At 40.1% G+C, this 25,780-nt stretch overlaps 1 protein-coding gene across 3 annotated transcripts; it reads left to right on the top strand.

Annotated features, from left to right (window-relative positions):
* The first annotated feature begins 1,812 nt into the window (after positions 1–1,812).
* On the top strand, positions 1,813–21,743 carry gprc5c (G protein-coupled receptor, class C, group 5, member C). 3 transcript variants are annotated; one of them, XM_054749481.2, is made up of 5 exons: positions 1,813–1,965; positions 5,018–6,033; positions 13,797–13,897; positions 19,740–19,855; positions 20,141–21,743. In XM_054749481.2, exons 2-4 carry the CDS (start codon positions 5,049–5,051, stop codon positions 19,851–19,853), a joined length of 1,200 nt encoding a protein of 399 aa, XP_054605456.2. In that variant the 5' UTR covers positions 1,813–1,965; positions 5,018–5,048; the 3' UTR covers positions 19,854–19,855; positions 20,141–21,743. The 3 variants fall into 3 exon arrangements, with proteins under 3 accessions (XP_054605456.2, XP_054605457.2, XP_054605455.2); XM_054749482.2 differs by lacking the exon at positions 1,813–1,965 and adding an exon at positions 1,970–2,039; XM_054749480.2 differs by lacking the exon at positions 1,813–1,965 and adding an exon at positions 2,048–2,183.
* The last annotated feature ends 4,037 nt before the right edge of the window (positions 21,744–25,780 follow it).

Here is a 25,780-nt window from a genome sequence, read left to right as displayed (position 1 = left end):
GATGAGATGACAAAAATATTATGAAGATCATCTTATTAAATGTATTATATATTTGAAAAAAGTAGTGTTATTTAATCACACAGAGGATTGATTATACTGCTTTTTTGGTCATTTAGATTTTTTTAAACTCACGTTCTGTTTTTAATGTTCTAGTCAAAACATAAAAACAATCTTCCAACAGACCTTTTGTGTCTTAACTGAGTATTTTAAGAGCTGTTTTTGGTTCAGTTAGAATTTAAACTCAATCTGATCTGATCTGATCACGTTGTTAGCGCCACCTGCTGGTCTGACGAATGGAGGTTGAGTAGGTGAATTTGGAAATTAAAGCAGCAGCTTCACTGATCGAAGGGGAAATATATTAAACATTTAAATGTAAACAAAATCATTTAAAATTAGTCTTTACAAATAATGAAGAAACAATTCCAGATAATTAGATCAGGAAGCAGAAACACCTCATGGTCAACAGGTTCAATCAGGACGTTCAAGGTTTAATTATTTTATTATGAGTTTGTTTGTAAAGAATCGACTAACAAGCCCTAATACACATTGGTAAGAGACAGTTATGGGCAAAAAACTAAATTCAAAGCGTATTTGTGTAGCGCATTCACAAGGAAAGACTTTCTGTCTTTAAAGTAAAGAACCATCGTGTTTTTTTCTGTTTGTTTTTCATTCATCTTTTTATTGTTACATAAATTTTTGTATTTCCATGTTTAACTAGATACTTGTGATGATGTAACGTTCTCAGGCCCCCAAAAACATTTATCTGTGGCTGCAGATAAAATTATAGCTAATTTTTACCACTAGATGTCATTACACAACAGTCTGTCCCGCAAACGATTTTTTTACACAAATACAAAAAAAAACTGGATTAATTCGTTATTGTTTTATAATGAAATATTAATTTATTCTCATGGATAAAAGTCACAGATGGTTGTGGCTAAAGTCAGTCAGAAGTCCTCAGTCTGATAAAGTGGGTTAAAGTGACGAGTGTTCCTTTGATAAAGACTTCAATAACAAACCTTTATTATGAAGGCATTAGAGAAAAAAATTCCGTTTCATTTAAATGTGTTTGTTCATCGGGAGACTAAATCAGCTTTAACATTGTTCTGCTGCTCGGAGGTCAGGTTTTGTTTGGCTCCTGCTCTGTTACATGACTGGGTTTAGTTTCATAATCCAAACAAGAGCATGAATCTAAATTGGACATCTTTATTGAACTTTTCAAATGGAACATACAGTAAATGGATATAAATTACCTATTTGTCTCATACTCCACCTTAGGACAAAGGCTGGAGGCCAGAATCAGCTTTTACCTCAAATAAAAACAAACATGTCAAGTAAACTTACGTGAAATTTGTCAGTATATGCAAATTAGATTTTGGGTTGAAGTTCATAACAGATGGTTTGATATATATATATATATATATATATATATATATATATATATATATATATATATATATATATATATATATATATATATATATATATATATATATACACCAGATTATACCAGATCAAATTATTATTAGTCAGTATTAGAACAAATTGTTTCTCTATGTTCTCCCCATGTGCTCCAACCTGGTGTGACTTTTGATGCATGAAACGCAAAAACAGCTTTTTCTTTTCTTTTCTTGGAAAATCACAAACCAGAGTGAGCCACCTGCATGTTTATAGACTCAACCACAGAGTCACAGTTAAACTGGATTATATGACAAATGATAATAATAAATAAACAAATAGGTGCACATGATCATTTATTCCGACCATGATGGTAAGTGCAAAGTCTTGTCTAAAGTTTATCCTCTGCTAATTTCTGCTCAGAACAGGACGTTTTATCTTGGTGTATTATTCCGCTCCTCCCGGAGGAACTAGTTTTTCTCGCGGATGACTACCTGCGCGGCGCGTTAGTTGCAGGTGAGGCTGAACGATCTGCCCTGAGGTGAGAGATCTGCTGTAAACATCCAGGTAAGATTCACCCACACCCTCTGCATCTTACGCCGTTTGTTTACAGAACCCTGCAGCCTGGTTTTAAAGTGTTGGTGAGTTTTCTCCAGGTTTTTAGAAGTGCTGATCCGTGTTTGAGCTGTAGAGCAGCTCTGACTAGAAAGCTACTCCCGTTTCTGAATAACAAGGATTAAAAACTGCACGTTTGCTCAGCTTTAACCGCGATCTGAAGACTTATGGTGAGAGCTGTGTTTCTGAGTAAAGTTTAGTCCATAATAATTTATTTATGGTCATTTGTTCTGATTTAAAAATCTAGATTTCACTCTAACTTGGAATAAGCTTCATTATCGACAGGTTATTTTATTTTTCAGGTGTTTATTAATAAACGGTTGATTGATTTTAACATAAGAACATTTACCAGCTTATTTAAACAGCACTCCATGTGACCTTCAATCAGTTTAAACAAGTGGAGCAGCCTTCTCTGTTCTCTGGGCAGCCTTCTAACAGCTGTTGTTAAAAAGGACTTTTTTCTGTTTAATAATCGATCATTTAACAATCTATCATATCACATTGTGTTCTTCAGAAGGTCATAGCAGAGGAGTGTCATTTACGCACAAACCTTTGAACAAGATGCTTCTACCTGTCGGCTGCAGCTACAAATGTTTTATGTTTTTGATGTATTGTCATAAGTACCCATATTAATCATTTCCTTGACTCATACTTTGGAGTCTTTGTAATGTATGTCTAATTATTCAGTCACTGACTTTTGTTTTGCGGCCACAATTCAAAACGTATGAAAGCGGTACAGCTTTAAACGAATCAAAAGGGTGGTGGAGCCTTTGGTTTTTGAAATAAACAGACTTGCTGCAAGTCAATGACTCGATGCAATCTGCTGGTTTCTTTATATAGAATACAAAATGTTCACCTAAATGGAATCAGTGGCGGATTTAGCAATTTGGTGGCCCAAGGCAAACACAGACATGGGGCCCCCTTACACAAAATTTTTGACATTCTTATCTTTAACTGAATTTGCGAAATTCTACCCTCTCTGACATTGGTTATTTTCCCTTTTTATTAGTCCTCTTTTTTTCCTCTTTCTCTCCCTTTGAGTGCTTTCGACATTTGCTCTGTTTTCTTCCTGTCAGTCCTCCTGTGCTTTTGCCTTTCTTTCTTTTTTCTATTTTCCATTTTGGTCTTATGTTTTCCTTCCTTTAAACATTTTCCATTGTCTTTCCTTTCTGCTTCCTTTTGATGTTTACTTTGAAAAACGACGTCACTTTAGGAAGTGAAGATTAAAGTTATTTTAAAGAAAGCTGCTTCTTTCTCTTACTAGAATAACTCCCATTTCATGCTTAATGTTTTGACTACTGCTTTGAGTTTGTTACAAACACTCCCGCCTCTCTTCTTCTTCTTCTTCTTCTTCTTCTTCTTCTTCTTCTTCTTCTTCTTCTTCTTCTTCTTTTTCTTCTTCTTCTTCTTCTGCTTTCTCTTCTTCTCCTTATTTGTGGTCTTCTGGCACTTGGCAAACAACAATTTGGTGCAATACCGCCACCAACTGGATTGGACTGGAATGACTACCAATCGCTTCCTGTTTGTGCATTGGCGTCTTAAAGGAATAGTCCATTGTGGCATTAACAGATGAGTGCCAGCAGTCAGGGCTAGGGGGGCCCCAACATAAGGGGGGCCCAGGCGGCCGTTGACCAATGGTAAAACCGCCACTGAATGGAATAATAAGCTGAACTCAATGCACTGTTTTGTAGGTTTAATTGGAATTTTTGCTTTGTAAATTGACTTGAGATGACTTGAGTTGTGAATCTGCACTATATAATTTACTTAAACTGAATTGAAATGCATTGATGATAGCTTTGTAGGCAACATCGTAACTGACTAAGAACTTTTTGGGATACTTCTGATGTGTTGGTGAGTTTACCACCTATGAAAAGAGTCCGATTTTGTTATTGCTGCGTGGAAATGTTGTTTGCAGGCTGAAAAATAATCAAATTTATGAGCTTCAGATTAGCCAATAGCTGATTGAGGTGATCATTCTGAATATCAACCAATCCCAATCACTATGCTGATTTATTTATACTATAACAATAGTGTGTTTTCTAGCAGGTAAAAGAGTAAAATTATTCCCAAGATGCACTGTTCTTTTTAATGTATGAGCTTTATGAATCAAGTAACATTTATTCTTCTTCATCTGGTTGTTTAACTCAAGTCTGTTTAAACATTTGCTCGAAGCATCCTTTTGCGTGTGTTTACTTGTAATTTTAGTGTTTATTTTTAGGTTTGAGCACATTTTGATTCCTCTTTCTTTCCCAAAGATCCACCAGCCTCGAGGGCTTTTTATCTAATCTTTATGAATTTTAGTTCACTGATAGTTGAGATATGTTAAATGTTTCGAAAGTCTAACCGTTTTGCATTTGCCAGTCAGAAAATTTGCCTTGTTTTTTCTGTGAGTGTTAGCCTTGTATAATCAGCCGTGAGTGTTCAAAAATGTCAGTGATGTCATGAAAAGTTTGGGTCCTTGAGCTTAGTGAAAGATCTGCTGTGTTTGATTGCATTTGTGGAAGGAGGTCACGCCTTGAAACTCGTTAATGGTTCCACTCGAGTCACAAACCAAACAAGTCCAAGACAGAGCAGGATGCCGTCCAGTATCGATGTGGGACTGATCTCTGCTCAGCGTAACTGAATCCGATCCGGACAAAGAGAAGGACAAGAGCTGGACTCTTAAAACTATCATTCTCCCTGCTTTATTGTAAAAGATCATAAAAGTTGCACCTTTGAATAATTTAACATCAGCCTGTACACACTGAGCTTATGGTTTAATAAATCTGGATGTTTAGAAAACATTTCATCTCAGTCTGTTAAAGATTAACAAGGCATAATCCTGTTTAACTGTCACGTTTTTATCCCAGATTTCAAAGTGAAACCTTAACATATGAATGTGTGTTGATTTAAACATGTGTGATATTGACCTAGTTGGGTGTAGACTTTTTGTGATGTATTATGAGTCTGTTAATGACTGCCTTTCTCAAACTATGCCTTTGTTCCCATTTGTCCACCCTAATAGGTGCTGTCCTACAACAACCCATTTCACGCCTATGGCCACGACCGTGATGCCTCGGGGCTGCGGCTCCAGTGTGGGCTCCCTCTACCACAACCTGTGTGACCTTGACACCGTTTGGGGCGTTGTGGTGGAGGCCTTTGCAGCCGCTGGTATCATCTTCTCCTTCGTTCTCTTCATCTCGCTGCTGGCCAGCCTACCTTTTGTTAAAAACCCGAACCATCGGAACTCAGTGGGGGTTCAGAGCATCTTCCTAATCTGCACCACCGGACTCTTTGGACTGACATTTGCCTTCATTGTTGGGGAGGATTATTCCACCTGCGCCTCACGGCAGTTCCTCTTTGGCGTGTTGTTTGGAGGATGCTTTTCCTGCCTCCTGATGCAGTGTGTGACGCTGAACATCCTGGTGAGGAATAACAGTGGTCCACAGGGCTGGATCCTCTGTCTGGGTGTGCTGGGGCTGTGGCTGGTGGAAGTGATCATCAACACAGAGTGGCTGATCATTACACTGGTTCACCCACAAGCATCATTCAACACCACAACGGTGCCAACCAGAGCCACAGCGATACCTTGTAACATTGCTAACCAAGACTTTGTCATGGCACTGATCTATGTGATGACCCTGATCCTAGCTGTAGTTGTGGCAAGTCTAACAATCATGGGGGGCAAGTTCTCTGAGTGGAAAAAAGAAGGTGCCCTCATACTTGTGATAAGTTTGTTCACCGTGGCCATTTGGTTGGCGTGGATTGTCATGTATGTGTATGGCAATAAGCGAACAGGGGGTCCGACATGGAACGACCCTACCTTGGCCATTGCCTTGGTAGCAAATGCCTGGGTGTTCCTTGTCGCCTATATCATTCCTCAGATCTGCTGCCTGAACAGTGAGGAAGAAGATGAGGAACATTATGATGAAAACACGTACTCAAACCAAGGAGTCGGATATGAGACCATCCTGAAGGAGCAGAGCTCTCATAACATGTACATGGAAAACAAGGCTTTCTCAATGGATGAACCCACCTACGGTATGTAGTCCCATCAAAAATTCTTCTGCGAAGATGTATTCTCTGACTTTCAAAGTCAGAAGTTCATCTAAAAATGTGTTAAATTTGAAAATAAAACTTTTCAATTTCTCAGTTATCTTGTGCTAAAATGTAGCTGATGTATAATAATTACCTTCTGATTTTTGTCGGTTTTGGATGCAAAAATACCCCCGTAGTTCCCATCTATGTCTGGCTGGAGTGGCAGGCATTTCAATCTATTTTTTTATATATTATTTATTTTATCTCAATCATGGCAAAACTAATCCTAGCAACCATTCTGAAATTTGAAGACTCCACATTTGGTGTTTGATGATCAACACTAGAGTCTTAATGCCTACTATAGAAAAATATTGGATAGGAGTTAATAGTCATCTAAACACCGGATCTAAACTAGACTGAGTTTAAATTTTCTTTAAAATAGAACAAAATACCTGACCAAAATCTAACTGCAATATTGGTCTTAGTACATTTCCACCAACACCATGTATCCGGATGCGGGTAGCTGTCTGCTTCTGGAAATTCACAAATCATGTCATGTAGACCTCCTTCTTCTGACTGATCCCAGAATCTCTGGTGTCCACCAGCCAGTATTGTCATGACTAGCAAAAGCAACCGCATGGTCACAGCTAGCAGCAGCTGTCTCAACAATTGCAGAGGAACAAGGCCTGCTTGGACTCAGTGACCATAGTGACATATTGTTCCATCAGGTATTCCCAACAAACGTCACTTCACTATACATTTAACCCTACCAGGTCTACGTGGTATCTTCCCCTGCCATCTAATCCAACTCACCATCAGGTGGTGATCAGTTGACAGTTCCATTCATCTCTTCACTCAAGCATACAAAACTACCACCCAAAATGGCCATAGGTCAGATGATACAAAGTCAGAAACAGTCATTGATTACTTGTACTTCTGTGGTAGTACCCTTGGGCATCCTTATGTTTGAACACGGTGTTTGTTTTGGTCAAATTATATCTTGAACAGAAGTCCAATAACAGAACACCAGTCGGGTGTGGATCAAGTTGGTCGTTCCTTCCAATGTCCCTCTGTCGTTAATGTCCTCCAACCGGACTATGGAGTCTCCTTTTGGAACACCAATTAGCACTCATCCCACAGACAACAAAAAAGATGGGTACTCTGAGCTGCTATTTGGTGCATGAACATGAATAACAGTCAGGACCTTTCCCCTGACGACCCAAAGGCACAGGAGAGCTACCCTTTCATCCCTTGGGATGGCAGATAATCTGGGGGTTAACAAGAGGCCTTCCTCTTCCACGTTAGCTCTGACGTTAGCACTGCATTATTATCATCATGCAGCATCTAAATGCATAAATGATAATGCTTTTAACCCTCCCACTGTCTTCATGGGTGACCCTGCAAGGAAAGTTGACCATTGAGCAGAATTGATGGTTTATCCCTTGAGGTCCACATGACAGGGGTGAGGTGGTGCTCACTCCTCACCCCTGCCACATGAACCTCAAGGGATAAACCATCAGTCCTGCTCAACAGTCAACTTTCTTTGCAGGGTCACCCATGAAGACAGTGGGAGGGTTAAAACAATCTATTTCTGAGGTATTGCTAACTCACATGATTTGTGTTGTTCTGATTATATTGTCAGGTACTTTTCTCTTTTCACAGAGTGACGTTTGCAGCATCGCTTCAACATGAATGGATAGTTTTAATGTTGGTGCTGGTCCATAAATATTGGTACCAGTAGTACCATAGTACAGATTATACCTAAAGACTCTGTGTTAACAGGAGAAAGTTCATTTACCATCCATAAAAACTAGCTGAACGTTATGTTGAGTTATCAATAATATTGTTCAGCTAATGACTGACTCCAAACAAGTCACTGAAATGGTCTGCAAAAAGAACAAACAGATCTAGTTTAAAGTTATAAGTAAAAACGTGTGGCTATTTTTTGTTGGATGTCATGCCCGATGACCTTCCAGGTTTTTCTTGTGAAACAAGATAGTTTAATTTCTATACTTAGCACTTGTCAGCATTGTGTCTGCCAGTAAAGACACATCATTGTGTGCAATATATCACCATGAGACAGTCAACAGTTCAGATACTCTTAGCAGAAAGAAAGAAAAACATTTTTATTTTGGATGAAGTTGTGTTAATACTCATGATAACACATCTTACCCTGCCATCTTTCTCTAACATGCAACATTTATTTATGCAAATGTCTTCATTTTCATCTGACCAACACCGGTTTCACTGTTTCATCTAAAGAAATGCTTTGAGCAGGTTATTTATAGTGTCACTGTTCATTGGGCCAGCTGACAAGCAAAGGGAGTTTAGGGACACGTGACCTTTGACACATCAGTCACACCCACATTTCCTCCTTCACCAGACAATCGTGGTTTTTTGTTCAGAATACACAGAATGAGCTGAACTCAGTAAGAATCAAAGCAAAGAGAAAATGTCCTGAGAAGGTTGTTTCCCGTCTGCATGATGACCACACAGAATCTGATACGCTGCAGTTAAACACATCAGACAATAAGTCCTTCAGTCTGCAGGCCAGCAGAGCATCTGATCACAGCTGATAGCACAAATCTGGTTTAGTGGCTGCAAATGTACTGGAAATTAACGTTTTGTTTGTTATTAATTACAGTTATATGAAAAAGTATGTACCCAGATTTTCTTCTGTTTCAGCTTTTGTCTCGCCTCAGCAAATTTCAGTATCAGACGAAGATAACCTGAAAAGATTGAAAAAGCTGTTTTAAAATGATGATTTAATTTGAATATTTTGTATTTTGGCTCAGGTCGAGGGTTGAGCGGAGTAGTTATGGACAGGCAGTATCTTCCCTTCAGTAGACAGCAATTGGTTATCTCAATTTGGAGAATCTAAGAGAAGTTATCATGGAGGAGCGGAGCTTCCCCGACTGTCCAACAGACGTGTATAAGCTAGGGCTTGTATCAACTAGTCGACTTCACTGCTCTGTAGTGACTTTTTATGACTTTCAAAGACTAGTCGCTGTCACGTGATAATGACCGACAAGATGCAGTCCTCGGAAAAGACAGCAGGTGACGAGCCCCTGCGCGTCGGGAGGCGACGCGCTGTGCCAGAGCGTCGGTATCTGACGCCCACGGTAAAACGGACATTTGACCGAATTGTGACCTTTACCCTCTTGCAATTTAACCTTCCCCTCTCCCCCATCCTAACCTTAACCATCTTGCACATGCAAAGCTCTGATCGTTGACGCGCTCCAGACAGCTGCGTCCTGAGCACGGCCACAGTGACATTCTCAAATTAGGTGCCGTCACCTCAAAAACAAATTTAACATGCGATCATTCATGTCGGTGTCGGTACAAGATCTGCTCGGGTGCAAGATCGGCTCGGGGTCCGTCGACTGCCGATGACGTCAAAGTAGTTGATTGGCTGAACATGAACCTTACGGAATTACGTAATCACGTTACGTTGTTATCACGTTACGTTGGTCCAGGCAAATTTTTCTGTTGGAAAGATGGACAACTTTTACAAAGAAATCCATCATTACCTCTTTGAAAATACACTTTTAGCATAGAGCTGCATGTATATTAGGGCTGAACGATTAACTACATGTGCAATTAAATTGCGATGTGACAAAAGGAGATTTTCTAATCGCAAAGGCTGCAATTTGGCAGCGAGTGGTTAGCGCAATGCTAATATACGTGGAAAAACCCAAAGGAATGCTAATGCTAATATCACCGATTACATTCTTACAAATTATGAATTAGAAACGTGCCAAATGATTACATTTGGAGTGTAATGGAAAGTAAAACTGCCATCAGTCAAACAAGTACAGACAGGTATTTTAGTAAAGCCAGAAAACTTTTAACTCCAGAGTTTTGGCTAGCAGCTATGAGCGTAACTGAACTACGCATGGACAAGACGTCAAAAACTCTAAACACAAAATACTTCAATAAACGGGACACACTTCTTTCCTGCAAATACAATTTCACAGGTGTTGCTAATACCTATGATCCTTCAAGGGATGTGCTCAAAGAGGAGTTCAACATTATGAATACAATATAGTGTTTTATTTTACAAATACCATCATAAACACAAACTTACGTCTTAAAAAACATTATTTTAATAACGAAACTGCTAAATTCTTTCCAACAGTATAGATATGTAGTGTATTTTGTCCGAGTGGGTTTGCCGTACTTTGACGTCATCGGCAGTCGAAGGACCCCGAGCCGATCTTGCACCCGAGCAGATCTTGTACCGACATCGGCTCATTTCCTTTTATATTTTCTGCCCTTTATTTGTGCCTGATGCGTGGAGCGGAGTGCATCACCTGTTTTGTCCTCTGATGACGCACCTCACCGGTGCGGCCAGCGCGCTCTCCGCTGTTTTTGCAGTCGGTAGATCTTTTAGAACTGCAGTTCAAAGGTAACTCATGAGGTGAATGTATATGAAGCCAGGTAGCAGTTTGTCTTTAGGATTGAGAGGAGATGCAGGAAGATTATAAATAGCCAAATAAAAACAAGTTAGTTCTTGTACCTGGTGGTTGCAACTAACAGACACCATTGAAGGTAATCAGAAGTGAGGAAAAGAAAATGAAATAATTATTTTAATGTTTAGAGCAGCAGGAACTCTGAGAGGCTGCAGGCGCATCAGTGAGTTTGCGGCCGCTGCGCGGGGGGGGGGGGGGGGGGGGGGGGGCTGAAGCAGAAACTACTGTTGTTAAAAGAGATGCTTAGCTTAGAAAATGTGGGCGCGATTTTAATTGTCAAAAACTCCAGCGACCCAACCAACCCCCCCCCCCCCCCGACGTGTATGACGTCATCAGCGACTAGTCGAAGTCGACTCGATTTTCATTGCTTGACGATTGACCTTAAAAAAAGTAAGTCATGCAGTCCCTAGTATAAGCACTGTGTAACTGTAGTACACAGCAATTAGCAGCCATTATAGTCGGTGGGAGGATTTCCAACGGCGCCGTGTTTTGACGCCAAAAGCATAGCACTAAATTTACTCTTTGAGTGAGCACTGCGCTTCTAGAATGCGCCAAGCTCAGAAGTTCAAATCGGGCAAGACAGGAAGTCAAACACGAGAGCAGTGTAAAACATCCGGAAATGTTCAAAATAAGAGGTGCAGATCAGTTGCTTAACTTGTAAAATAAATATGCCATTATCTATGAAACCTCCATTGCCACAGTAAGCAGAACAGAAAATAAAACAGACGTTTTTGGATACATCTGTCATCTTTCTTCTGGATGGCGAAATCACGTGTGATTTTGCGATGTTGTGGGGCCAGCTACATGGAACGCTTTCACTACTGACTTGGTTCTGAATCACTCCCGTTGCTGCCGAGGACGTGCTGCTGAGCATGCAGGAAAAATGCGTCTATCACGTTACACGTCCCTTATGCAGCCAGTGGAAAGGCCAGCTTATCTGAAGACTTCATTTTAGTTCCACCAGATTTAAACAATGTTTCTCCACGCTACTGGAGAACTTCTGTGTTTTGGTTTGAAAATTCACTTCGATTAGCCCTACTGTTAAAAAATTATATTTAGAGGAGAAGAAACAGCCTTGAATTAAACATTTAAGCTGTCATAGCAAATTTAAAGAAAAAGCTAGATTTTGAACACAAACACGTCATGGAACAGTCGCCCTTCCCCTCGGACATCTTTCATTAAACACTTCTGCCAGAACCGGAAACTCACAAATGGCCCTTCTCATGATGGCTCCTCTTAAAGTACATTTTGTGTGTGGAGCACGTATTCCCACTAGGGATGCACAATATATCAGCATCAATATTGGTATTGGCAGACAGACGTTAGTCATTTTTTAACATATCAGTATGGGTCCGATAAATAAAACTGGGCCAATATTAACAACCGATATTTTTCTCATCTTGTTTCCATTTGTTTTATCAGTTTCAGAGGGTGAGGGGGGTGATGTGTATTTGTTTAGTCATGCGACAGTGATTGTAATCGTCTCAGAAGAGTAAATGTGTGTTGTGTGTGTGCTTAACATAAATTCTACTTTAATAATTTTCATTCTATACAAAATCTGATGATTTTAGAAGCATTAACCCATTGGGTGCCAGAGCTTTTTTCAAGAAAATATTAAATTTTGACATGACTATTTCAAAAGGTTATAGCTTGGAAATGGTCAGAGATCGAGGCAAACTGTAAACGAGAAAAACATTTCATCTTCTTTTACATTGTTGCTACGCCTGTCACATTAGCTGCGTTTTACTATCATTTCTACATCCACCATGTCCCGAACACGGTGAAACAAACTTCAAATCCAACGTTTGGAGCTTGTAAACTCCATACACCTTACTCTCGTGCAGCACCAGCGTTATCTTTCTAGCTGGATGAGTCAATTTCTTCATCAGAGAGTCATATTCTGCTTCATAATCAGAGTCCGTCATGACCAGACAAAGAGATCAATCAACAAAGACCAGACCTGCCGGTTGTAAGTTTTATCCCTCTAATATTCACCCTCTTTGTGTTGCACTCGTCTCGTCCTCTCCCCGACCGCAAACCTCTCGGCGGGAGGCAGTTTTCAAATTCCAAAAACTCCGACACTTTCAATATAAACACACCCATAAGTGCTGCTCAGCTTGAAGATTACACATCTCCACTATCTTCTGGTGTAGAGTAGTAACTTTTTGGATTCCTTGACTTTTGATGTGCTAATAGTTTATCCGTTTAATTATAGATCCACTAGGATAAATACAATAAAATTTATCTTTCACCAAATAGAATATTTACTAAGACATCACAATATAACTGTAGACACATTACTTGTCCGTGTGGATGGCTGCTTATACTGAGCCAGGATTCTCTGGAGGTTTCTTCCTGTTAAAAGGGAGTTTTCCTCTCCACTGTCGCTTTATGCTTGCTTGGTATGAGGATTGCTGTATTGTCACTGACACCAGTCAGTGACTTGATGCAATTTGCTGGGTTCCTTATATAGGAAACATTATTTCTGATTGGCTTAATGAACTGACCTGAATTGGAATTTTTATTATGTGAAGTGCCTTGAGACGACTCTTGTCGTGATTTGGCGCTATATAAATAAACTTGAATTGAATTGACTTCATGAGGGATCATATTTGTCGTTTTGGTTAAAGTCAACAATGACGCTTGTTGCAATATTGCAACTTTGGCACTTAAAGGGTTAATGTCAGTATATCGGTATCGGCAAATATCGGTTATCGGCCATAACGGTGACATTAATATCTGTATCGGCACAAAAAAATTCATACCTGTGCATCCCTAATTCCCAACAGAAACACCACACTCTGTTTCATCCGAGGCAAAATAATTTGATTTTGGAAACTGTAAAGTGAGATCTCTTCAGTGTATTTTCTTCAGAACACATAGAATAGAATGGTATCCAGGTGATAAACTAAGAAGGTTGCAGATTAAATCCCAGCTGCAGCCTGACTGTGTGGAGTTGGCATGTTCTCATACATGTGTGGGTTATTTCCTCATACTCTGGTTTCCTCCCAGACCAAAAACATGCATGTTAGGTTAATTAGAGACTAAATTGCCTCTAGGTGTGGGAGAGTCTGTTCTGGTTGTTTGTCTGTGTCCCTGTGATGAACTTCAGACCTGTCCAGAGTGTCCCTTGCCTCTTGCCCAGTGATCACTGGAGACAGGCACTAGCTCACCTCAGTGAGGATAAAACGGTTCAGATAATTCATAGATGGAAAAATGAGTAACGACTTCTGAAGATGTCACACAGAGCATTAATATAGTAAAGTTTATTATTATTTTTATTTTCTGCCACAGGAAACAGGCTTGTGTCTCCGTACAGTGGTTACACCGGTCAGACACGTGCAACAGTCTACCAGCCCACTGAGCTGGCCCTCATCACCAAAGGAATAGGAAATGTGAGTAGATATGTTCACACACACACACACACACACACACACACACACACACACACACACACACACACACACACACACACACACACACACACTTGTATTTATATGTTTGTGTGGACCTTCATTGACTTCCATTCATTTTAGTGATTCCACCTTAACCAATGGGGTTCTGTTCCTAACCCTAAACTAAACCAACCTAAAATAAAAGTTAATTCACAGCATACCTCTAAAACCAAGTTTTAGGGTGTTTAGCGTTGTGTGGACCAGCAAAGTGTTCCCACAATGTAAACATGTCCACACAGTACAGGTTAAAGTTAAACATTGTCCACTAAGTAACGCTATAAAGACAAACACACACACATACACACACACACACACACACACACACACACACACGTCCTGCTGTAAGCAAATCTTTATGCAAATCATGATCATGAGGATGTATTTTGTTTTGTGAATAATGAGGAAAAATTACTAATTTACCAGTGCAGCAATGTAAGCTGCTCACATGACGACAGCAGTTGCAGCTTTTAATCAAGATGAAGTAAAAATAAACAAAGAGCGTGAAAACTATCAGAAAGGGTGAAGATAAAAATCATATCCAGTCTAACGCTACTTTAATTATGAGGTATTTTAAGCCCTAAAAAGTTAAAGTTCTATGTAGCAACATGATTTAAGCCCAAGGCACACCGGAGACAGGCGCGACGTGACACGCCATGATTTTGGGAAGTTAAATGATCTCACAGCGCCGCTGAGCGCTTCTCGGAAAGTCGTGCGATAGTCACAGCATCATGTGAGACTTGAAAGCAGGAAGTGATTCAATTTTTTTATACGTGATCAGACTTTCCTTCGTGTTTTGTGAGACTTTAAATCATTAAAAATGGTAATTACACTATTTATTAGAATATTTTAAGATCAGTAGTACTTTAAAGTTATCAAAACTGTGTTACGTCGATATGTGTTCCCCCATCGAGATCTGTTTCTTTTGCACACAGCTGCAAGTGAAAACAACCCAGTCACAAAAAATGATCCTCACCCTAACCCTTACCCTAACCATAACCACCCTGTCACCAAAAATGTATGTTTTACATAAATATAACTTTTGAAAATATTATGTTTAGCACAATTTTTATGTTTGTTTCAGGGTTATGGTCAGGGTAAGGGTTGGGTAAGGGTTAGGACACACATTTTTTGCGAGTGGATGCTTCAAACTCTTAGCTGGGCGCAAAAGAAACAGATTTCGAGGGGGGAACACATATCGACGTAACACCGGCAGTTGGGTTTGTGTCGTAAAGCCGTTCTGCATCGTAATATCTGATGTAAGGTCCTTCAATGTTGGTAACAGGGTTTACAACAATGTGGCAGCGCTACGGCGCTTGAAATAGAACTGGCGCCTATCTTCAGCGTCACAGCGCTGCACTTCTGGGACGCAGCATGGCGCTCCCTGTGTAGCCACTCTCATTAACTATAATGACTTCTGTTCGACATGACGTGGCACGTCTGTCTCCGGTGTGCCCTGGGCTTTACATAGTAAAACATGTCACCACCTAGCAGGAACTCCAGGCTCTCAGATCTGAAGCCAACACGGAAGTGGCTAAATTTGCAGTTCCACACTCATCCACTAGGGGCTGGCACCAGAAGTGAGCAAATTCTCATAGTCTCCCATGTTAAAAAGCTAATTTCACAGCAGAAATAAACATGTTTAAAGCCTGGCTCAAAAACCATTTCAGTAGCTCTAGTTTACATTCTCGACAGCTCTGAGGGGTGTGAATGTTTTTGTAACCCTTCTGTTTAAGTGGAATTTAATGCTTAAAATTCTGAATAATTAATGAGCATCAGAGCCACGTGACTTCAGAGCTAGCGGTGGGAGCTAGCTAGTTTATAATTTGAGAGCGTTCTCTGCATACTAGCATAGACTTAAATGTCAGAGGTTCAGAGGTTTGCTCCTGCTTACCTTCAGATCTACTAAGCATGAGGCATTACTGAAATTTCCAGGATTTAATCTTCAGTCTGTTCTCTCTGCCTGCTGTCAGATGGAGCATGAGCTGATCCAAAATCATTTAAAACAAGTTTTTAATGGCTTAGAGGAAAATATGTAGCTGTAGATGCATTTGTAGCCCTGCTGATTGTGCTCCCAGCTTAACAACTAGTGTAAAATAGTAACTCAGTGATTAGAATGTTAATTTAAATAAAACTGTTTCTGGTTAAAACGTATTGGATGAAAAATCAAGTTTGAGTGAGTTGTGAAAAACCAAATAAACATTTTTCATATACAGTAGAAGCCAAAAGTTTGGACACACCTTCTCATTCAATGTGTTGTCTTTATTTTCATGATCATTTACATTGGGAGATTCTCACTGAAGGCATCAAAACTATGAATGAACACATGTGGAGTTATGTACTTAACCAGAAAAGGTGAAATAACTTATTAACTGAAGACATGTTTTATATTCTATTTTCTTCAAAATAGCCACCATTTGCTCTGATTACTGCTTTGCACACTCTTGGCATTCTCTTGATGAGCTTCAAGAGGTAGTCATCTGAAATGGTTTTCCAACAGCCTTGAAGGAGTTCCCAGAGTTCCCATTGAGATTAAAAACCAAATTTTCAAGGGAATCCTGGCCAAGAGGCAGCAAAAGTTACAGTCACAAATTTTTCAGCTACACATACATGTTATGCACAAAATGACAGAAGGCAGTAACAACACAGGGCATCCATCTCAAGGGTTATGATTTCGTTACTAAGCAGGCTGGAGGTGCCTTCACTTTGGAGTTGCTCTACCACATTTTTCTTGTTAAAAAACGCCCGGAAATACTCTGTTAGCTTTGGGTTAGCACATAGCTCATGTCCCACTGATCTCCGACCATGGAGTATGAGCTGAGGTTCTGCTTGTAATTTAACAGTCCTAGTCCATGTTAGATCTCCACAAGTGACCAGCATGACTACAGCCCAGTGTTGCCAACTTAGCAACTTTGTCGCCATTTCTAATGACTTTTCAGACCCCCTTAATGACTTTTTTTTTTCCAAAAAAGCACCTAGCGACAAATCTGGCGACATTTCTGACCCCCCTCAGCTACTTTGGCTACAACTTTGTTGCCGACTTTAACTGCAGATTAGAGTTGCATCTGAAGCGACAGGACCATCCTTCCTTCCAGAGGATCAGAAAGAAAATGATCTGCGCATGTGCGTGTAGGCAGTGTCGCACTCGCACACGGCTGCTGGCTTCTCGCACCACCTGTGGTGCTTTCAAGGAAGATTGGAACTCTTATGATGACTTCAATAACGTAGCACATTTAAAACTTACAAAAAACAGAATAATACTGTAAGACAAACACCTCAGGTCATTGGCAGTTTGCATGTAACTTTTCTGTATACTAAATACGGCCTGCTTCTTTTTACACAAAAGTACTAAAAGCAACAAAACCAAACAAAATAAAAAATATATATATATTATCTATTAGGTCAATAAATAGCACTGAATCACAACAGAAGAATTGAATTTTACAATTAGAATTTAATTCAATCATACATACATTCCTATCAAATTAATATTTTTGTGTTTAAGAGTTCCATTCTCTTCAGACAAAATAAAAATATTCCTTCCAATTTTTTTGGCCATTTTTTCTTAATGTTTTAAAGGCTGCTGTTTTGTATTCTATGGGGTTTTTATTTTAATAAAATGTTAAAAAATAAATTAAATAATTTATTTAATAAAATCACACGGGTCTTATTTGATTTACTCTACAAGACCGGTATCGTCATGACGCAAACGTGGTAACGTCATGACGCAAATCAGATGACGTCATTGTGTCGTATGCAAATTAGCATGTGACGTCATCTGGTGAAAAATATCGACTTTTGGGGGGAACTTCAGCTACTTTCAGTCAAAAACAGTTGGCAACACTGCTACAGCCTTGCCTGGAAGCCAGTCGACCGTGCAGGTGGGTTACCCCAGAGCCCCTTCGTAGCTCCTTGGGTTAGCTAAGTTGGCTAGTAGCTACATTGATTCTATTGTTACAACCGGTTCTAACCCTGTTCCAACCGCCCCACCCTCAGCTCCACCTGTTTTCCCATTTTTGGATAATCTGGGCATGATGAGATATGTGACACTGTCAAAATGGTGGTGGTGGGAACATCCCATTCCATTTGCTTCAAGCAAAGATGCATGGAAAGTAAGGCTGCATGATGGCACAGTTGATGGCAATTCAGCTTTGCAGCAAGAAGGTTCCCGTTTTGAATCCCGCCTACTTGGCCTTTGTGCAGGTAGTTAGCATTTTGTCCCCATATGCGTGAGGGTTTTCTAGCCAGATATTTCAAGCCTTTATTTGTTAAAATTGTGATGATTATGGCTTACAGCTGATGAAAACCCCACATTCAAAATCTGTGTGAGAGCCACTTTTAAATAACAGTGGTCTCAGTGCCACCAGTTAGGACCTCTGGTGGTCCAGCAGTAGACAGGCTTCAGTTGAAAAAATACTGTCGGATCATCCTGAGTTCTGTGGAGGACAGAAGAACAGGAACACAGTAACTACATTGTTTTAATATCGTTTCCAATGCAGAAGTTGATAGAGTTCAGTGTGTTGTTCTGCACCACCATAAAAATTACATTAAAATAAAAGAAACACTGTTTCTGGATATAAAGGCCAATGCTGGATTCTTGTGCAACTTTGAGCTGCAGATACTGATTCTTCATCATCATCATCAAAAAATACTGAATGTAAGTTTTTACTTTTCTGATTATCTTGAAAATAATTATTCTACAGGTAAAAACCATGTGGAAGATCTAATACTGGTTGCATGAATAAATGCTTAGTGATGGTGGGTTTATGGTCATTCTTTTATTGCTACGTGACAGTGGTGTGTTCATGAAAAGTTTCCAGATCAAACTCACCTAATTGCTGCACATTAAACAAGAATCTACCGCAACAAGCTAGCAGCAGGGACAGATCTGTGATGAATAACCACCTTGGTTTATTCTTATGGGAGACAGATTTTAACACTAACAATAAAGGATTTAATATCTCAAAAACACTCAAACAAAAAAGATAAACCAAATGTTTGGGATTTGAACTACAGGCTTAGACTGCTGGAGGACACACTGACCACTTTGCACACTCTACTACCTGCAATTTCAGATGTTAACTTTATTTTTTCTCTAAGGGTTTTTCTCCCCAGAAGAAGCTACAACTATGTTCTGCTGAGCTGTGGTGGCCTCATGGAGGGGGCCATCGTCTTGAACACTGTTGCTAACCATTTAAACATTCTCCGTCTCCTGATAAAAACACTTTACTTTCCTTGACGTTGAATGTGCTACTACTAGTTTACCCGTTTAATTATAGATTCAATAGGATAAATACAATAAAGTTTATCTCTCACCAAATAGAATATTTACTAAGAAATCACAATGTAACCATAGAAACATTACTTGGTGTGTGTGTGTGTGTGCGTGCGTGCGTGCGTGCGTGCGTGCTCTGTCTTCTCGATCCCCAGTGAGTCGTGGAGGATGGCTGCTTATACTGAGCCAGGATCCTCTGGAGGTTTCTTCCTGTTAAAAGGGAGTTTTCCTCTCCACTGTCGCTGCATGCTTGCTTAGTATGAGGATTGCTGTAATGTCCCTGACATTAGTCACTAGTCACAGTGACTCGATGTAATTTGCTGGGTTCCTTATATAGGAAACTTTTTTCTGATTGGCTTAATGAACTGGCCTGTATTGGAATGTTTATTATGTGAAGTGCCTTGAGACGACTCTTGTCGTGATTTGGCGCTATATAAATAAACTTGAATTGAATTGAACCTGAATAATAAAAATGATTTTGGGAATGATTCATGTTGTGACTTCCTGCAGCAGCGGAATCAGACCTTTGACATCCACATTCCCAGAGCTTCCACTGGATCTACGGCCCACAGCGGGAACAGCACCCCATCCACACACACCGAGGCTGGGAACACACACAGATAAATGTAGGTCAAACAGGCACACACATTGTTTGTTATCTCTTTCCTGCTTCCAGATGCTTTTCCATTCTCTCCTGCTGAGCGAGTCGGCTCCTCAGCGCCAGTCGTATCCATGGCAACTTCTAGTTTATATGAATCACTTCTTTGTCTGTTTTTTTTAAGCTTCTTCTCTCTCTCAGGTCCTTGTGTGTCCAACACGTTGGACCACATTTCAAACCTTTTTCAGTTTTTGTTTCTCAGAATAAGCAGAAAATGGCTTTTGTCTGTTCATAAATCTCCTTTTTTTTTCAGGGGCGAGCTTCGATAACTACATCCCAGTGAGGCCACAGTTCTACACCTGCTCAGAATAACTTCAGCTCTACTTATGTGCACTTGCTGCCTGTCTGTCTGTTAGTGGCTCCCTAAGCCAGCTCTGAGAGGAACCATGGAGCCAGTCCTCCCAGTGATGGAGGTTAGATACACAGTTCATGTGCTGCTGGTAGTTCTGGGATGAAGCTTCACTTCAGAACAAAGACATTTTGCTACAGATGCTTTTTGCACTGAATTTTCAGCTCTCTGCCGGCGACACACACACACACACCCAGCGTGTCAGTGTGGATGGAGCCAGAGCTTGCATTCAGAACCTCTAACTGAATGTTTGGACACAGTATCCACTCCAACCACGCACCACTGGATGACCCAGTCTGAGTCCAGGATCCCGCAGCTGAAACTACAAAACCAGCGGCGTTTGCTTGCATTAAACCCAGTCAAGTTTAATTATGGTTGTTGTGATCTTTGTGTATCCTCACGAGTCCATCCACAAGAGAAAGGACTGTTTGATTGTAAATATGCCATATTTGGATGAATTTTATGGATGTCTGTATTTAATACTATTTACAGTGATGTCATGATTGATATTTAATTATGTTTATTCATTTCCAACCATTAAGCATTCATACCATTGCAGAACCAAAGTCCTGTCTACCTTTTTGTTGGTTTATTGTTTTTTGGTTTTCACTATAATAAAGTTTATTTCATCAGATTTTTGAAAAACTAACGATTACACCTTAGTTTTATGTTTTTATTCAATAAAATTAAGCACCATCTGCTAAAATAAATTGCAACATTTTATTAACTGGAGTCTATGAAAATGAAATTACAGTGTTTTGTGTTTTTGTTCATTTACATCAACAATCTGATGCATTGTTAAATGCACCAGAAACGGAATAGTCTTTAGAAGGAAAATCCTGATCATTTATTCTCTTGTTCTGTTTGTTCTCTGCACAGGGTTCACTTAAAATATACAGTTAAGCAATTAAAATCAAAGGAATTCTCATTTTCAGAAGCTTTTGTAACATTTATGAAGGTCCTGACTCTCTGTGTCCTCAGATGGAGACATACACTCATCCATTCAGACCTTCTGTCCTCATTAAAGGAACTTTTTCATTTCATTTTTAAACATTTAAATGTTTTTTATTGTTAATTTTTATTTTTGTATTTTTAAAATATGCATTGTCCAAAAAATCATATTTATTTAAGTTTCCGAGTCCTTATTAGTTTGTGTTAGCAAAGAGAAATGAAAGCTGGAAACCAAACATTAACTCAGGTTTCAGTAGGTTAAAAAGCAACTGGAGGATGAGGTAATTGTTTTGTGATTAAACCAGATTTTTAATGAACTAAATTACATGTTATAGCTGGTTTCATGCTTTTATGTGTGTTTGAGGGGGGGAAATTAATTTGATTTGTGAAACAACATAATTTAAGGCTTTAAACCTTCAAAAGTCTGAAATCAGAGAGAAAGCATATCTGAGCAAAAAGTTGACAGAGCTGTTATCATGTTACTACTGAAAGTAAACACACAAATCACTGCTTGTTTATTAATTAAAGCTAATAAAATGATTTGTGATGCATTTAATCTTCTCTGTGTTTTATTCGTTTTTTCACAAAAAACATAAAACTAGTAAAAAGTCCCAGAAAGTGTCGTGATAAAAACTGAAACCTGATTTTTTTTTCTATCTGAAATTATTTACTTGGTAAAAACTTGGCATTTTCCACAGTCAAATAAAAAACTGCAGCTTGTGGTTTGTGACAGATTGGTGCAAACAGAAATCTCCATCAGACATCTAAATTCACAAAATCACAACTCAGTGTCACTTTTGTGTCTCATGCAGCCCGATGAATACATCAAGAGAAAAGGGAAGTTCTCTATCTTCTCAGAGACGTTTTGGCTTACAACGTATTAGTCTGATTGATGATTCAGTTGCAGTCACACTTCCTCCAGGCTCACACAGCATTTCTCTTCTTTAACCGAATCAGAATGTTCACTGCTGATTTAACAGTGCTGATGAGACCTGAAGAGATCATGTCCCAGTTCTTTCAAATTCAGGCCTGCGAACGAATTAGGAAGTGGAGGGTTTTTTTTTTTTGTAATTTTATTCTGTATTTATTCTCATGTTTAGTCATCTTAAACAGGTATAATTGTAGATTAGAGAGTGTGTGGGTGACCAGTGTATCTGTGTCACATTATCTGGCTGTATATGGTGTTTATGTGCTTGTTCTCGTTTCAGCTGCAGATGAAATGACCCGTCAGAGGTAAATAACCAAGAGTTCAGTTGAAGGCCCTGCAGATACCTTTCATGTTTTAAATACTCAGTTAAAGTTGTGGGAAACGTAAAAAATAATGCTGAGCGTACCTTTTAAATTAGGTCAGAACTTCCAGCTGTGGCAGATTGTTTCATCACACACACACGAGTTTATAATAACAGATTTGTCTCAGGTGGTTTAACTGGAAGTAAATAGCCTGCTTCTTTTTTAGCCCTCGTTTGCCTAAAGTTTCCATCTGATTTCCTTAAGGCTCTGCTGACACTAAGGCCTAGTCCACACGTAGCCGGGGTTTTTAAAAAACGAATATCCGCCCCTCCAAAAACTTGCATCCACACCACCGCGTTTTAAAAACAAACTCTGTCCACACGTACCCGGATAAATACGTTGTTAAGGACATGCCAGACCTGTAGGCGGCAGTACTTCCCCCGTTCTTAACCTCGTCCTTCGTCTGTGGTCTTCCGCAAGGAGCAGTAATTCCGCTTGCAAAAACAAACAAGCAAACAGCGCTTGGACAATTGATGGATCGGGTAGTGACAGAGCGCAGCTCTGAGGGCTTCCATGATGCCGGCTAGTGTAAACACAGGTCGCACACGTGATGTCAGCATTTTTTGTCGCGGAAAGTGACGTTGAGGACCTTAAAACTCCGGTTTTGTCCGTCCACACGCAGACTCCCAAAACGGAGAAAACGCAGATCTTCACTTTGGCCGGAGTTTTTTAAAAGATCCGTTTTCGTGTGAAAAAACTCCGTTTTCGTGTGGATGACAGGCCAAAACGTAGAAAAATATCTACGTTTTGGCAGATCCTCGGCTACGTGTTGACAGGGCCTAAGTCTGCTGTTTTGGGGTTTGACTTGGTCAAGTTTCACACTCCAGTTGGATCAGCGGTCCCCACAAGTTGATATGGTGACCATCTATGTAAAACTAAAGCAATCGGGGGTCTACTGTACACGCTTATGCAAAGTCTGTGATTCTCATGCTGTTTCTGTGTCTTTGTGGTGATGAAATGTAAATGTTGATAATAAATAAGCCCCGTGTTTGTTTTTCATTCCCATGCTCACGGTCTGGTGTGTTTATGGTGCTACCTTTTGCACGTGACTTTTTTTCTAGTTTAACTAAACCATCAGAGAGACTCAATAATTCTTGATTAATGTAATTTCTTATATAACTAACACAGGCCACTGTGACAATGCTGGGGTGTAATTTCAGACCCAGATCTGAGCTTTATGTCTCACATGTGAGACATAAGAAAAAAGATGTGTTCTAATCATTTAGGATCCATGTTTATGCAGAAATGTTAGTTTGTGTTTTTTTAAAAACTGACAATCACCATTATGCACATTTGGTGGGAGGAGGATCTCATCTCGGCTCTCTGTGGAGTGATGATGTCCTCTAACTGAGCTGAGAGGAGGATCAACACTTCCAAATCCAGGGACAAGGTTTTTGACTGGAAACGGGTGGATTTCCAACTCCAGCTCATGGTGAAGGAGCTAAGGAATCTCAGGGTCCCGATAATGGGTGAAGATAAAGATGTGGGCACTTGACCTGTCTTGTGATGGAGGGGGAGCTAATCAGGAAGACAAAGCTCTTGATTTACCAGTCGGTCTACGTTTCAGTCCTCACCTTTGGTCAAGAGCTTTGGCTAATAACCTAATGAGTACAAAATGAGTTTCCTCCACAGGGTGGTCGGGTTAGGCCTAAAAGAGACAATGTGACGTTTTTATCATTAATCTATGGAAATATCCATTGAAATGTTGTTGAAAAAGAATTAAATGATGCCCAGTTGTTGAAAAATATTGGCGGCTTCAAAACATACAACCACAAAAATCTGGTCTAAAATAAATGAGCACGGGTCTAAGTCTCTGGGGGACGCCATATTAGAAATGTTTTTTCTACGTGAGCCTGTGAGGGCAAAATGCATTTACTGATTTACAACTAGCAGTTACGAAATGCTTGCCAGTCATAAACATTGTTGTTTTACACATTTACCTCTTTTTGCTGGGGGTTGAACAAGCTGACAAAATACTCGTTCAAAAATTGTGCTCCCAGTGATTTTTGACCCTAATGGCCACCCAATGGTAAGGCCTTACATTGACACAAAAATAATGCTTGCTTGTAGTGATTTAGGTGTGTACTGCCCCCTGTTGCCAGGAAAAATACACACAGTCACTTTAAGAGCGAAGTAGAATCACTGCTCCTCCGCATGGAGAGGAACCAGGTGAGGCGGTTCAGAAATGTGGTCAGGAGGCCTCCCGGACATCTCCTGTTGAAGGTGTTCAGGCATCAGGAGGGGACTCTGAGGTTGACTCAACACGCACCAGAGTAGAGGTCACCGGGAGCCCACGAGCATCAAGGTGCCTCCAGAAAGCCCATCAGGTTCCCTCAGGCCTGTTCTCAAAGTAGCACACCTTACCTCTCAGCAAACTCTAAAATGACATGTTTTCTGCTCTGTATTGATATACCGTAATTTCTGGACTATAGAGCACACCTCAATATAAGCCGCACTAACAAAAAAAAAGGTTTTCTACACACACGCCGCACTCAAATACAAGCCGCGGCGCAGCAGCCACATGCAGGTCTCCGGCGCACAGCGCATGTACGGCCATAACATAAAATGATCAGACAGAAAGACGCTACACGGAGGTTTTTCGTTGTTGTTTTAATTCAAGAAAACGAATTGTAAACACGAGTGAACGTGCCTGCAAGTTTAGAAAAGAAAACAGCACTAATAGCATTCATATTTCTGGATGGTTATAAAATAAAAACAGAACTGACACCTTATTACCGGTAATTTGCATGTTTAGAAGAAAAGAGCAGCGCTGACACAGCATTAATAAGCCCTGGATGACTAGAAAATAAAAACTGCACACAAAACATGCCTGGTTAGTAAATAAAACACACTTGTCTACCAGAAAAAGTCATTCGCTCTCATCTTCCTCTTGCGCACTAAAGCCGTTAAAGTCCTCTTCTTCAGTGTCGGAGCTGAACAGCCTCAGAAGAGCTTCGTCACATACCTTTTCTGTGGCGATGTCAGTGTCGCTGTCCGTGTTGCTGTCATCATCCCCGGGTGAAGCTGGCTTGAATGAGTTATTCCCGCTGCCGTCTCCAGCGCCGAACCACAGATTCATTTGTGCCAAGCTTACGTGCGGCAGCACTGTTTCCCTCCGTTACTGCCAGATCGATGGCCTTCAACTTAAATGCGGCAACATATGAACTCATACGTGTACTTACCATGATGAGGGGGTATGGCTTTGAAAAAAAATCTTCGTCGTGCCGGCTGCTTGCATGTGCTTAATTAAAATGAGCACTTTCTTCCATTTCCACTTTTGTCTTCCACCTGTTTCACTTTCTG

This window comes from Nothobranchius furzeri, chromosome 16, assembly GCF_043380555.1.
Source record: "Nothobranchius furzeri strain GRZ-AD chromosome 16, NfurGRZ-RIMD1, whole genome shotgun sequence".
Classification (NCBI taxonomy): Eukaryota; Metazoa; Chordata; class Actinopteri; order Cyprinodontiformes; family Nothobranchiidae; genus Nothobranchius; species Nothobranchius furzeri.
Note: the sequence above shows the minus strand (reverse complement) of the source record. Positions and strands in the feature narration are given on the sequence as shown.

Bases quoted from the DNA above. Each gene is read 5' to 3' on its own strand.
- gprc5c (XM_054749481.2), top strand. From the start codon at position 5,049: ATGGCCACGACCGTGATGCCTCGGGGCTGCGGCTCCAGTGTGGGCTCC. The intron at 6,034-13,796 runs GTATGTAGTCCC...TTTCTGCCACAG, and splicing joins AATGGATGAACCCACCTACG to GAAACAGGCTTGTGTCTCCG. The intron at 13,898-19,739 runs GTGAGTAGATAT...GACTTCCTGCAG, and splicing joins TCACCAAAGGAATAGGAAAT to CAGCGGAATCAGACCTTTGA.